Source organism: Papaver somniferum, chromosome 2 (assembly GCF_003573695.1).
Source record: "Papaver somniferum cultivar HN1 chromosome 2, ASM357369v1, whole genome shotgun sequence".
Classification (NCBI taxonomy): Eukaryota; Viridiplantae; Streptophyta; class Magnoliopsida; order Ranunculales; family Papaveraceae; genus Papaver; species Papaver somniferum.
In genome coordinates this window covers 673193-686620 of record NC_039359.1, presented here as the reverse complement: position 1 = coordinate 686620, position 13428 = coordinate 673193, and the positions used below count along the sequence as shown (strand labels likewise).

The following is a 13428-nucleotide window of genomic DNA, read 5'->3' as shown; positions in this document are numbered from 1 at the left end:
AAAAAAAAAACTTATACTCTTACTAATTAAAATTTCTATGATTTGAATATTTCTGATTAGTTTATCTTTCTAGAGTTCCTTTTAAGTTTTGACCCGAGTGCTCTCACTCATTTTTCTTCTTCAACAAAATCATCAAGAACAACCTTATCTGCTCAGATCTGGTCCATTTTGGACCGGATCTGAGCAGATTTTTTTCACTATTTCTTGTTTTCTAGGTTAGTTAGTAGTTGTAGTTTGATTTTTATTATGTTCTCTACTTATCTACACTATTATGGTGGTTTTATCTACTCTTTTGAGGTTTACCTACTCTTTTGAGGTTTAATTGCAGTTCTTGGTTATTGGGTTGGGTTCTAAGATCGATAGTGAGGGTTGGCTTCTAAGAGCGATAGTGATGCTCTCCAACGACGAAATCTTCATCTTCATCGTGATTTCTTTGACGACCGAAACTTCATCGCTAGTTACCGGAGATTTGAGCAACTTACTCCTATTTTGGGAGCATATTTTTCTAAAGAAGAAAAACAAACTAAATGGTTGGGATTTAATTACGAGAAAAACCATTTTTCCTCCAATTTAATCGGATCTTATCCATACTTGTATTTGTCTTACGAGAAAAACCTAACTATTTACTAGGAGTAGTAACTTTTAGTCGTGAGTTTGAACCAAACCAAACAAACAATTATAAGTCTATAAAAGTTAGAGCAACTGCAGTGGTGCGAGTATAACCAAAGATCAAAGACCAAAAAAAACGACCAAATTTGAGTTTAGTCTGGTGTGTGACGCTACGGGTGGAAGACTAAATTTGATCGAGCGTAACACTGTGCATTCGCCTGATGTGGGGCGTGTGATTATACGTCCGCCCGTTGTTTTATAAAAAAAAAAAAAAAAAAAAAAAAAAAAAAAAAAAATTGGGGCGGAGGATTAAATCTCCGCCCGTCCCACTAAAGAATCAAAGTCATCTTATGGGGCGGAGGTGTAAACGTCCGCCCCATACAAAATTGAAAAACAAAAGAATGGCGCGGAGATTAAAAACACGCCTGGTGTGGGGCGTAAACTAAATGTACGCCTGGTGTGGGGCGTAGCCTTCAGGTTCCGCGCGATCAAATTTGGGTTTAGTCTTGGTCCCAGACCAAATATAGTCTGGGATTTAATCGATGGTCAGGATTTAATCGATAGTCCGTCCCACTACGTCTCGTTAATAAACCAAATATTTGGGTTTAGTCGCCCACTGTGGATGCTCTTAGGTCATTGGTCTTCTTATAAGATTCGGGAGAAACTCATCTACTATTCGGTCAAAGAGAGTAAAAACAAAAACATTTTCTGAGCCCGCCTGGGTACTCTATCGTAGTCGATGACACGCAGAACCGTGTGTTGTTGTATTAGAGAGAGAAATAGTCAGATGAGAATAATAAACAAATCTAGAGAAAGAATAGTGGGGTTTTAGGAAAATCATGTTGTTTTTCACTATGAAAATCGAAAACTTCAAAAACAAAACTCCTTCTTCTCCCCTTTCTTCTTCTTTCTTCTTCTGCTTCTGCTCAGCTAAACAGAAACCCTGAAACAAAAAGAAATTAATAAATCTATCTATATATATCATCATCATTTGTAGAAGAATATGTGGGAGAAGAAGAGAAGAATCTGAGCTGCTGCCAATGCCCTTTTGTTTTTTTCTTTTATTTAAAAATAAAGGATGGCTGAAGATCTCTGTTTAATCAACAACAAGGTGAGTGATTCACTGATTGACTACTGAGTTACTCTTCTTTTCTATGTCTGGGTTTTTGTTTTTCATTTCTGAGTCACTACTTTCCTTTTTTGAATTTTGAATCACAAAGTTGTAACCTTTCTGGGTTTTTCTGATTAAATTTTTTATTTTTAGAACTTTTGTGATTAACAAAAAGAGGGTTAGGTTATAGTCTGATGTGCATGTTTTGAATGATTCCTTTTTTGCATGTCTGATCTGGGTTTTTTCAGGCTACCATGGAGATAGTGTTTGTGGTTATTTTTTTAAATACCCTAACTAGAAAAATCCCACCAAACCCCCACATTGCTCTATTTTTAAAATTGGTAATGAAAAATTAAGGGATTTGACAAAAGAGATTCAAAAAGGGATGATGTGTTTAGAAGTTTCTTTGCTGATTTTGTATTTATTGCAGCATTTCTATGATCAGCTGTTTATTGCTCTTAGTGAGATATGTAGTTCTGTCTTATTTGTGAAATTAACAACAGTGTACCCTTGGAAATGCAGGATTCATCCTTTATAATAAAAGTTCCTAAAAAATCTCCACTGGTATCAAGGATGGTTCTTTTACTGTTTGCCATGATTTGTGGTGTTTATATCTGTTCAATCTGTCTTAAACAAATTAATACTCAATCAAGACCCAAATTAGTTGTCCCTTATATGAAACGGCCTTGTCCTGCTCCCGCTGTTGAAAAGGGGGAACTGCGATACCTGCATTACCCGAAGCCGGTTACATACGAAAGGTAGCCTGGAGTTCTGAATGTTTTTATATTTGGATGGATGTTTGTTTTTTGTGTACTATATCTCAAAGATTTGGGTGCATTACAGGGAAGAATGTGCGTGCAATCCTGTTCGCTACTTTGCTATATTATCCATGCAAAGATCTGGGAGTGGATGGTTTGAAACGTTATTGAACAGCCATATAAATGTAAGCTCAAACGGGGAGATCTTTTCTAACAAAGAGAGGAGGAGTAATATTTCATCAATTGTTAATACTTTAGATAAGGTTTACAATCTAGACTGGTTTAGTAGTGCTTCAAAGAATGAGTGCTCCGCTGCTGTTGGATTCAAGTGGATGCTTAATCAGGTATGCAAATAGAATCCATGGTTTCATTTTGTCCGGGGAAATGATATATCATGTTTTATTCTGTATCTATATTCTCCTGGGAGAGTATTGTGGTTACCTATAAACCAATGCCTCTACTTTTGGTTGTTATATCTCTGTTAGGCCTAATCTTAGTTTCCTTTTACAATTAAGCCCTTATGTAAGGGTGTGGAGCTTGATACTTCTAGAGTAAGAGCGTGAGTTAGTTCAGTGGACGCTCAAATTCTCACCTGGCGTAATGTTTTAGTTAGATGGAAAATGAGATATACTCTAGCTGAGCACATGTTCACATTTTGAACCAACACATGAACAATAGAGCAACTGAGAGATGGAAAACATGGCAAATTTGGTTGGATTGCATTAGCAAGAAGGAAATGGTCTAAAAAAATTGAGAACTTGATAATTTGAACCATGTTGGTTCAGTTGATATCTGTGGGATCAGAGTGTGTAATCATTTAGTAAACCATGTCAGCTGTACTTTTTGTACAGTGTACTGATTATGCGAAATACTCAATAGTACATTGATGTCGAATCACAGATACTATCAAAGTTGCAGGATATGTGCACTGTGAAGTTTTAAATTTCAGTGAATATAACCCTGATAACTCGATTAACATTTTGCTTTTTGCTGCCATAGATGCTAACTAGGATTCCAGGAGTCATTATCTAACCTTTGTCTAAACAGCTATAGCCAGAGAACTAAAGTATAAAACTTCACAAAAGTGAAGCAGGAAGCAACAGGGATTGGTTTATGTTGATTCAAAATTTTATTGTGGAGGTCATTGTTCCCCATTTTGTTCATGAATAGTCTCAAGACCCAAGAAGAAGGTTGACCAAGGTTTTAAAATGTGTTTATGTGGCGCGAGGCGGTGCCTTTAGGTGCATGCCTTTTCCAACTCGGATTGTAAAGCTTATCTTACCTAGTGCTGAAATTTCTGGTTCCTCGTCGTACTTCTTCTTTCGCTTCTTTGTTCTCTGTATTTTGGCAGTAAGCGAAGAACTATACACTTGTGAGTTTTTTTCCTTGGATTTACGCACAGAAATGCCTCCCGAGGGGCACTTCTGGAAGACTTTTTTTAGGTAAAAGGATTAAGCTCCCTTTCCTCATATCCTCGCAAAGGCACCTTGTAGCGGGCATGAAAAAGTGCGCCTCAAGGCGTTTACAGTCGTAGAGTAGGAATACCATATTCTTATGTGTTCTGTAGCAATCTTTTGACCATTTGGATTACCTTCTTTTCTGTGAAAAGATACACTCCATTTTCTCATTTCCTGCCATAGTGTATCAGTACTTAATATCATGAATTTGTGTATTTTGTTTAACATTTTCTCACTGAAGACGTTTGATTACGGCTGCTGTAGGGTTTGCTGGCGCATCAGGAACAGATAGTGGAGTACTTCAACCGAAGGGGTGTTTCTGCAGTTTTTCTCTTCCGAAGAAACTTGTTACGTAGGTTGATTTCAGTGCTTGCGAACAATTATGATCGAGATTTTAAACTACTAAATGGGACCCATAAGTCTCATGTTCATTCACATCACCAGGTCTCTCTCTCTCTCAGTCTCTCATAATATGGAGTATCGCTGAACCGAACCCATTTCTTGTAAATACAAAGGTCTTCAACTTGATACCGTATTAGCTGTTTGTAGGCTGAGATACTAGCACAGTATAAACCTACGATCAACGCAACATTATTAATAAACAATCTGAAGGTTGTGGAAGACACAACTGCAAAGGCTTTGGAGTACTTCAATAGTACTAGGCATATCATTGTTTACTACGAGGATCTTATCAGCAACAAGACTGTAAGACCATACCCTCTCTCCCTTCCCCAAGTCAACAATATTCTTTTTCTCGATTTATCTAGTACTGAATTTTCATCCTTGCAGAAATTGGCCGAGGTGCAAGGATTCCTAAGGGTGCCACTAATGGAGCTGAAAAGCCGACAGGTGAAGATTCACAAAGGGTCACTAGCGGATCATGTCCAGAACTGGGACGATGTTAACAAAACTCTAACAGGAACACCGTATGAGAGATACCTGTATGCAGACTATGAAATGTAACGTATCTGAACACCCTGTGATGTAAATAGCACCCACTTACCCTTTTCAGTTTTAGGTCACATCAAGAGGTGTAAATGTGCTCCCCGAGTTTAAAATTTTGGTTGCTGCACAGGCTTCGTCTACATTTTCTGCTTCTTTATTCTTTTGTTCTCTTTCCTTTTCTCACCTTTTCATCTTAATTTAATCATTTATCAGTAGTTGATTCTGGCTTATAGACATTGCTGTGTAAATTCTGAGTTTTGATCAATCAGAGTAGTTTAACCTTGATGAGCTTACTTGCTATGATTCCCCAACTTGATTGAGATTACTGATCTATTTAGCATCATACAATCACCACTTTTATAGAGAGGCCAACCAGGCGATGCACTAACAAATCGGGCGGTATAGTGAGATTTGATCATAACATTTTGTAGGAATTCACGAGGAATGAGGATATCTAAATTAGTTTGAAGAGAATGGCAGTCGATAAAAGCTAGAGTATCAACCAAAGCTGTACAATGTACAAAAAATTGAAATTTTGGGCCCTAACAACGTGAGGCTATAGGTAAGAAACCTGTTTTAAGGCATACTCAAATGTTTTGAGGCATACATCTGTCTAAGTTCGGCTGAAAAGTTCTCAGCCGAACCTTGAGTTATCAGCTGAACCTAGGCAAAAACATAGGTTATCAGCAAATATGTTTCATAGGTAATAGCCTAGTTGGCCTGATCCATAAGACAGCTCTGGGAAATGGCACAGGAAATAAACAAGAATACATATTACTGGTTCTAAACTATTTCTTCATTCTTTCTATTTCTTTCTTTTCATTTTTCTTCACAAATAATGAAGAGATAAACATTAATGTTCTACATATCACACAATAAAGCCTGGACTAAGTGAATGACTAAATCCCGTAAATTATTTGCATCTGAACTAGGGATTACTAGGGCTAGTAGGAGTTACAGCGGTTGTGGCAGAAGTACGTCTGATAACAAAATGATCAACAATTCGAACAGTATTGACTGGATCCTGTTGAGCAGTAACGGCAGTCCACTTGCTAGGATGCCTTCTTCTGTGGCTCAATTGTTGCGGTTGTCTTGCCTCTGCATCCCACTCTGTATCCAATTTCCAGTCCTTCGGAACCTGCAATTATTTTCAAGACCAAGGATTTGATTCAAATACTTGAACAGAGTCACTGACAGAAATGGTACTTCTACAAAACCCCACCAGGTTTATCTAACTCGGTGTGGACCATGCTTATGGTACTACATACTCGGTTTTGGTACTAAAATATACATAACTGCAAGGGAAATCATTTCAATTTCCATTAAACAAATCTTTCTTTACCTTATCGACTGCAAGAGTGAATACTTCGAGGTCACCGTCACGGGTAATATGGAAACGGTTGAATGCCTTGTAATTTGCAATTCGCAAAGAAGAGAAGGCTTCATCAAAGTGTATGTGAAGCCAGTTAATGCATATGTATAAGTAGCTCCCAAACACCAAGGAGACCACAGGAGTCGAAAAGACCCAAAAGTAGAGGAAAACTGAAGCATAGTAAATGATTACACCCCCACGAGAAAGCGAGTGAATCCCTATCTTGCATATTGTGCTTCTCGTTACAGCCATGACCTGAAAAAGTCTCCCAACTGATTTCACTATCCTGACACAAATATTTGAAAACCAAGTACGAAAGGAAGTGTATGCTCCTAGTCAATAATGTATTTTTCTCACCTCCGGGACATCAAATGCGGACATGAGGTACTTAATACATGCTGGGTAAAGGCCAAATGTCCATTGTTCCATACGAGTACGAAGGCCCGTTGGGTCTGGGAAGTGTTCACTCTCAGTTTTGCGGTACCATTCATATAGAGTGTGATAGCCTGAAACACATAAAGATAATTCAATCTTCAGTACCCTAAATTGCAAGGCACTACAGAATACAGATGATGCTAAACAAATTCACGGGGAACGACATTAGTACCAAATTGGGTTTGAGGTACACATTTCTAAATTGATAAAGTTAAAATTAATTCAGTTATCACCCCTAAGGGACATCAACTCAAAGGGTTCAGTCCTCAGTAGTGCTATTCAAATTCTACACCTATGTGTGTTAACATATTAACCTGACAGGAACTCATGTACCAATAGAAATAGACATAAGGCAAACCTGATGTTGCTAAAAGTTCATGACGAATACACATCTCAACACCCAGCTCTAACAGTAGCATTAGAATGAGTGCTGCAGCCATGTGCGCCGAAACATGAAGAAATCCTATTACTGCCCGCTTTCTCCGTGATAGTTTCGAAGGGACAAAACAAATTGCTGTTATCAGCAAGAGCAGCGCCCCTGCTGAAGAGGCATATGAGTGTTCCAGAATGTAGATAAATGCATGCCATACTGTAATGAAAAAACTCTTCAACTGATCGGAGAATGCAGCGTCACGCAGAATATGATCGACCTTACACTGGAATATAACCAAAGTGAATGTTAATTCATCCGCAAATGATCACCGATATAAATGCTTCTAGGTAAGAATGTCCATGATTACCAAGATATGAAGAGTGTTCAACATCTCATTTTATTCATATATTGTATAAAGTTCTAAAACTGGTTAAAAAGGAATTACTCATATTTGAAAGAAGAGTTACCTGAGGAAACACTGAGAAAGCCAATAAAAAGTATATGATGCCACCGATAAAGTCAAACTGCCAGTTCTTCTTTCTGAATTTCAAAATGTTTCCTAGCGCTATCTGATCAATTTCACATTGTAACCACCTCAGAAGAAATATTTTCTCACACATAGCATTACAATAAGAATGAATAGCAAATATTTTAACATCCAAGTGATATTGGTTAGTTGGAATATGTTCGAACATACCCTACTTGAATCTTCAAACGAAGGATAAGCAGCTTTGCATTCATAAGCAGTTCCATATAAGTTCTTGAAGTTACTGAAGACATGTGTAGGATGCAAAAATGCCCCACCACAACCATTCACAAGTAGATGCTCCACAAAAGCTGGCTTATCTGACTGAACGGCAGAGTGCCGCATGTAATGGTGCAAGTCCCCGGCCATCCGAAGCTTGCATCTCCCCTTCAGATGGTCACGTATTAAGTGCGAAACATTCTTCCCAGAGACATCATTCCAGTACCAATCGAGTATCCAATTAGGTTCATGTGTCATAATGATCACCGAATCGTTCTCTCCAACCTGGACACCACAGGAATATTTCAAGTTTGGCACCAACTGAAGTAACAGATATCATCATAACAAATCATAATTTCTTAGTAAGGAAGGAAGAAAGCAAAGACTGCTGTCAGCGCAGATTGATTACTCTAGCTGAAAATCGAGCTAGAATTTCATATAGTGCTATCTGGCTTGTTTTTGCAGGAATTAGAATGTGCGTAAATAAAAGTAACTCTAAAAATACTGCATGCTTTGTAACTGCCTGTTATGCAGAGGGCCACAATAGGTGCACTACAGCTCTCATTGGCCAAGCATAACTCATAAGCACAACTACAATTTGATACCGTACTATCATCTTCTAAGAAAGAGATGAACCAAGGAAGAGGACAAGAAAAATACCTCATCTCTTATCAGTTCTGAGAAGAATTTGAATTGATATACATCAATGTCGACATGAAGAGCTTGATCAAGACCAAATACCCACCATCCTTTGGGAAGTTGCAGTGCAAAATAACTTTTTTTCTGAGGAAGAATCCACCCTCCTAACCAGCTTTTATGACATATGTATCTCATAAAAGTCTGAAGCCCATCAAACCAATCTGTAATGGAAAATGCACCTCAGCTCTAAAGTCATAAAACTGTGAAGTCCATAACATAAAGTACTGTAACCAATTTTTGGCAAAATGAACAACAGTTTCCGATAACAAAACAGTTCACCATTTTGTATCATTGAAGCCATTAGGCACGTAAGTTTATCACAAAAAGATCTATCGAGTTACTTAAAACCATGAAATTTAGCTAATTTTTCCACGTAGTTATTTTTGGATGAGAAAGTGCACCCACCATGGTTTCCAGGAATCACGTAACACTGAGGCCCATCATATTGCTTCATTTCAGATACCCCATCAGGTAGTTCTGGCTTGTCCACAGCTATATGCTCAGGTTTATACCAAGGTGGGGGTTGAAGAGCATATTCGAAAGGGCAAAAAAAACGTCTCTCATATGTAAAGGATGAAGGATTGGGATACCTGTTCACAGGTAGAAGATGAGTCAAACACTAAGGAGACTGACATACACATATATGAAGTATTTTATCTTAGATGATTCAATTCAGATTTTATGTGGACAGGGAAATAAAGTGGTATACACACACATATAATATATACACATACGGGGAATGGTGGAGTGCAGTAGGATGAGTTTTCTTTTCAATGTAAACTAAAGCATAGACATGATAACAGCACTGACAAAGACAAGTGATATACATAATACTAAACCAAGAAATCCTAGACATGCATGCAGTAACTGAAACAATATATTTGAAAAACATTGAGAAAGTCCAGCTTACGCAAGATCTCCTCCAATAAGAAGTAAGTCTCCACGGGGTAGGACATGAAAAGACTTCTCATCATTTATCTCAAGCTCAGGTTGAGCCAGTAACCGGGCCACAGAATAGGACGAGTTTCCACCATCTCCCGTATCTGCCATGAAGTCAAACCATAGGTCTTCCTTTTCACAGAAATGATCATATAAGAGATCACCCTTTTGTGAGTCAGAGACATCTTGGATCCTGCTCATTGCAGCCTGTTTACAGATGACACAGTAACAAAAATAAGGTACAACAGAAAATGAAAAAAACTAAAATCGCCTTTGAAGGTATTCAATTCATGCAAGATTTTTCACAATTTTAATTCCTCTAAGACTCTTATAATGGTTAAAAGGAAATTGTGGGGGGAATATTTCATAGAAACTACAGATACAAGATATAATAATTCAATAAGCAAAGGTAAATGGAAGAATACAATGGCATTTTGGATTAAGAATGGAAGTCCACCTGCATCATGCGCATGTCAAACCGACCCACGAATACAGTTACAGACACCAAAAGGTCAAACACTGTCTTGAATAAATCAGCAGAGGTTCTGCAGTATACAGCCACCAGCACAGTTAGTTCAGTTAATGGGACCTTTTCCTTGAAAGTTACGAGATATAGCATGACCTTAGATAATTAAGCATACCCTGAATACCAAGGAACCATATCCAAGAAATCAGGTTTCACTTGCTGCTTCTTTAACTTCTCAGTTTCCTCCGCAGACTGAGGATGGGTAAGGGCCCATCTGTTGATATTATACAAGCAAGTAAGTACAGAAAAACCAAATCAAATAAGCAAATTCTTCTGTTAAAAGACAGCATAAAGTAAGAATCAAGTTTCGTGCTCACCCTGTGGATCGCTCCACCACATAATTGGCCATATAAAGCCCTATAATTGTGGCCCATAATGAGTATATGGGTGAGATTTCATCTGACGGACCCCCGCTCAGCTGAGGAAAAAGATGGGACAAATATCAACATAACAAGAGTCTTCAAGGATTTTAAAATAAAAAAAGAACTGGTGAAGAATGGCTCAGAGAGAAATAAAAATTCCATACCTCTCCATAGATGACCCATTTGGATAAAAGTGGGTAATCACTGGCAGACCCAACCGGAGCAAACCAAGATGAACATATCTGATCCTTCCACTCATTCATATGCAATAAACTTGCAAGCAACGTGTTCCTCTCTTCTTTGTTCCAAAATGAGAGCCACCCAGAATGTCTCCGGTCAAAGACTTTCTCTTTCAATATAGCGCGGTTACCGCAATGATTATAAAATACACAGCAGGCAATGCTAAGAACCTGCATAAAGGTAAGCATTAACAAAAGAAGTTGAAACCTGCAGTCGAGGTTTTATATATGTATGAACTAGAAAAAGGACTTCAGCCACTTACTGTACAATTTTGCATAATGGTCAAAGCTTCTGGCCTCTGCCCAGCTACACGAGCAACAACTCCAATATACCAAAGGCCAAGAAATATAATATGGAACACGAGAAGAAAACAAACGGACGAAATATATATTGTCAAAAATAGAGAAAGATTCATCCTCATATCCACTCCCATTGACTGAAAACTAGGAAGATGGTACAGGGCTGCAATTAGAATCCAGGCTATATACCTGCAGGATTGATTGATATCAGCACTCTGCATCAGTAATGACATACTTAATCACTGCTACTAGCTAGAAAATACCACGAAACCTTATAGAAACTGTGAGATAGATTTCTGAGCAAAGTAATTACCATCGACTGAAATTCGAATAGCTAGGCTTAATAGTCTTCCTGATAAATGGGGATGAAAAGAAGTAGAAAAAACCCAGCAAGCAGGCGTACATTGACCACCATTTAATGTTATTATCTAATTTCTGTATGAGGGTATGCATGTTGTCGAATGAGATAAAGAAAAGACACCCTACGACAACTGCAACCATAGCATGACGCGAATGCTCGTGAGGGTAAGGATATTTGTGAGTCAGAATGGTCCTGACACTCTCCATTCTAAAGTTATCCAGCAAACCAGAAGATTGCCTATCGGTTCCCATCAAACAGTTCTTCACAAATTCAAATTACAATATTCAAATCAAATACTTTCGACAAGAAAATACTTGGTAGGCACCACAGCCAGCACGAAAAAAGCTTCAAAACCTTGTATTGGATTCCACATAATCTGCAAAGAGAATAACTATTAATCATTGTGAACAAGCATCTCTATGAAATAGTATATATGGACAGTATTCTTAAAAAAAAGATGCATTGCCAAATTGGTTTAAGAACTTTCACAAAGAAAAATAGGTCGATTATTTTTTTCATTATTGCGGACAGGCCTGAAAAAGTCTTTTAGGTCTGTAAATCATAAATCATATAAGTAAATCTAAAAGAATATGGGGTATAACATTTGCTAAGAACTTAGCACATAGGAGCAATGATCCAAGTAATGTAGGTTACAGGCTTCTGTTGCTTTGTTCACCCGAGTTAGATCCTTAGCTGCCTAATGTACTTCATGTGAATCAGGCAATCCCCTATTATATCAGTGAAAAAGGAAAAGAATGCAATGAACCAAAATTCCGTGTACTAGCAATATCACACATTAAAAGATCATTCAGCACTTCTTCATCATTCTAGTCTAACAAAATCCCGACTAGGTCCCCAGACTACTAATTCCGAGCCTGTGAACAATCACAGGAGCTTATCCAAAGTGTTCGCCCAGTTTATGCATGGGGGAAGGGGCGTTAGATGGCCAGTTTTGTTGAAAGGAATAGAGCAGGTGCTGGAAGTCCTTCCGAGATGCCTCGAAAAGATAAACTCATCAAGGAGAGAAACAAGACAAACCAAGATAATTCTCTCAATAAACCACACCCTTTTACTCCCACCATTATGACAATGTGGTTCTCAGATGCTTTCAACAAAGTCCAATTCTTTCTTTCTCTCACACTCTTTATCTCTCTAGTAATATTCTAGGAACAAATACCATCAGTGACTTCACTCTTTCCCCAAAATCTATACAATTCAAAACAGTTTGCGCAGGTTTCACACGAAGAGGTAACAAAACTTCCAACAGGCCAATACCATCACAAATACCATTGGTATATGCACTAGTTTCTACTTGAGCAAACATTAAAAATATCAATTATTGAAGCCCTTTTTCTAGGTTTTAAGCTAAACATACAACAAACACAAATCTTCAATCTAAACCTAATACAGGAACTGTAAGTTAAAGCAAATTTATTCAAAATTCAATCTTTTTCGTTTGAACTACATCAGAGAGACATGCAAGAATTCAAAATTAATTTAAGATATATAAGGAGACAAAAACAACAAAATTTAAAAAAAAGAAAAAGAAAATTAAAGACAAACCTGGATGAAGTAGTTAAAGAGAAATGCTCGGGTAGAATTGCATGTTTAAAAGAAGAGGAAGAAGGAATGAATAAGGAATTGTGGAATCTGAGAATGTTTGTATAGAAATGGCATATTCTTCTCTTCTCAAACACAGCACCAAACAACAGAGAAGAGGAATAATTTTAAAATAAAATTACAATCAGATCCCAATTCCTTGATTAGTTTCTTCCCGCCCGGCCCTTTGCGTTACAGGAAAATCTTGCATATATATATAGATCATCATCTGCCTTACGCGCCTTACCAATCCTTCCCTTAGGTCTTGATTGGAATTGGTCAAATCAAAGATTAAACTGTGGGACCCATTATCAGTGCAGTTTCTCATATGTGGTGGTTTTTTATTGGACCAAAACCATCATTCGCTTGTTATGGAAAGCTTCTCGTTTTACCGAACCAATCTTAAAATCGAACTATTCCCTCTAATCAGATGTGTTGATTGTGTTAAAGTAGTGGATGTCCTAGGTTTTAAAGTAACGGATGTCCCAAGGTTTTAAGATTTGGTTCACCCGATTTACACACTTTTAATCGTGAACGTAGAAAAGGGTACTCATTTTAACTGGGGGCCCTTATAAACAATTAGGGGCCCGACCAATTC

General features: G+C 37.8%; 2 protein-coding genes across 2 annotated transcripts; one reads left to right on the top strand and one right to left on the bottom strand.

Moving 5' to 3' along the window:
* Positions 1–1385: 1385 nt before the first annotated feature.
* Positions 1386–5170, top strand: LOC113346628. The gene is made up of 6 exons (XM_026590091.1): positions 1386–1720; positions 2243–2478; positions 2564–2822; positions 4200–4379; positions 4485–4640; positions 4725–5170. The coding sequence occupies exons 1-6, from the start codon at positions 1688–1690 to the stop codon at positions 4896–4898; spliced, it is 1038 nt and encodes a 345-aa protein (XP_026445876.1). The 5' UTR covers positions 1386–1687; the 3' UTR covers positions 4899–5170.
* A 468-nt stretch (positions 5171–5638) lies between these two features.
* On the bottom strand, positions 5639–13032 carry LOC113346627. Its single transcript, XM_026590090.1, has 16 exons — positions 12795–13032; positions 11184–11607; positions 10834–11059; positions 10496–10741; positions 10287–10387; positions 10085–10183; positions 9901–9988; positions 9415–9650; positions 8910–9094; positions 8466–8665; positions 7758–8090; positions 7528–7629; positions 7046–7343; positions 6610–6758; positions 6223–6507; positions 5639–6018 (listed from the first exon to the last, which is right to left on the bottom strand). Exons 2-16 carry the CDS (start codon positions 11480–11482, stop codon positions 5809–5811), a joined length of 3057 nt encoding a protein of 1018 aa, XP_026445875.1. The 5' UTR covers positions 11483–11607; positions 12795–13032; the 3' UTR covers positions 5639–5808.
* Between the last annotated feature and the right edge of the window lie 396 nt (positions 13033–13428).

Bases quoted from the DNA above. Each gene is read 5' to 3' on its own strand.
- LOC113346628 (XM_026590091.1), top strand. From the start codon at position 1,688: ATGGCTGAAGATCTCTGTTTAATCAACAACAAG. The intron at 1,721-2,242 runs GTGAGTGATTCA...TTGGAAATGCAG, and splicing joins TCTGTTTAATCAACAACAAG to GATTCATCCTTTATAATAAA. The intron at 2,823-4,199 runs GTATGCAAATAG...CGGCTGCTGTAG, and splicing joins TCAAGTGGATGCTTAATCAG to GGTTTGCTGGCGCATCAGGA.
- LOC113346627 (XM_026590090.1), bottom strand. From the start codon at position 11,482: ATGGGAACCGATAGGCAATCTTCTGGTTTGCTGGATAACTTTAGAATG. The intron at 9,095-9,414 runs GTAAGCTGGACT...ACCTGTGAACAG, and splicing joins CTTATTGGAGGAGATCTTGC to GTATCCCAATCCTTCATCCT. The intron at 6,508-6,609 runs GTGAGAAAAATA...AGACTTTTTCAG, and splicing joins CCGCATTTGATGTCCCGGAG to GTCATGGCTGTAACGAGAAG.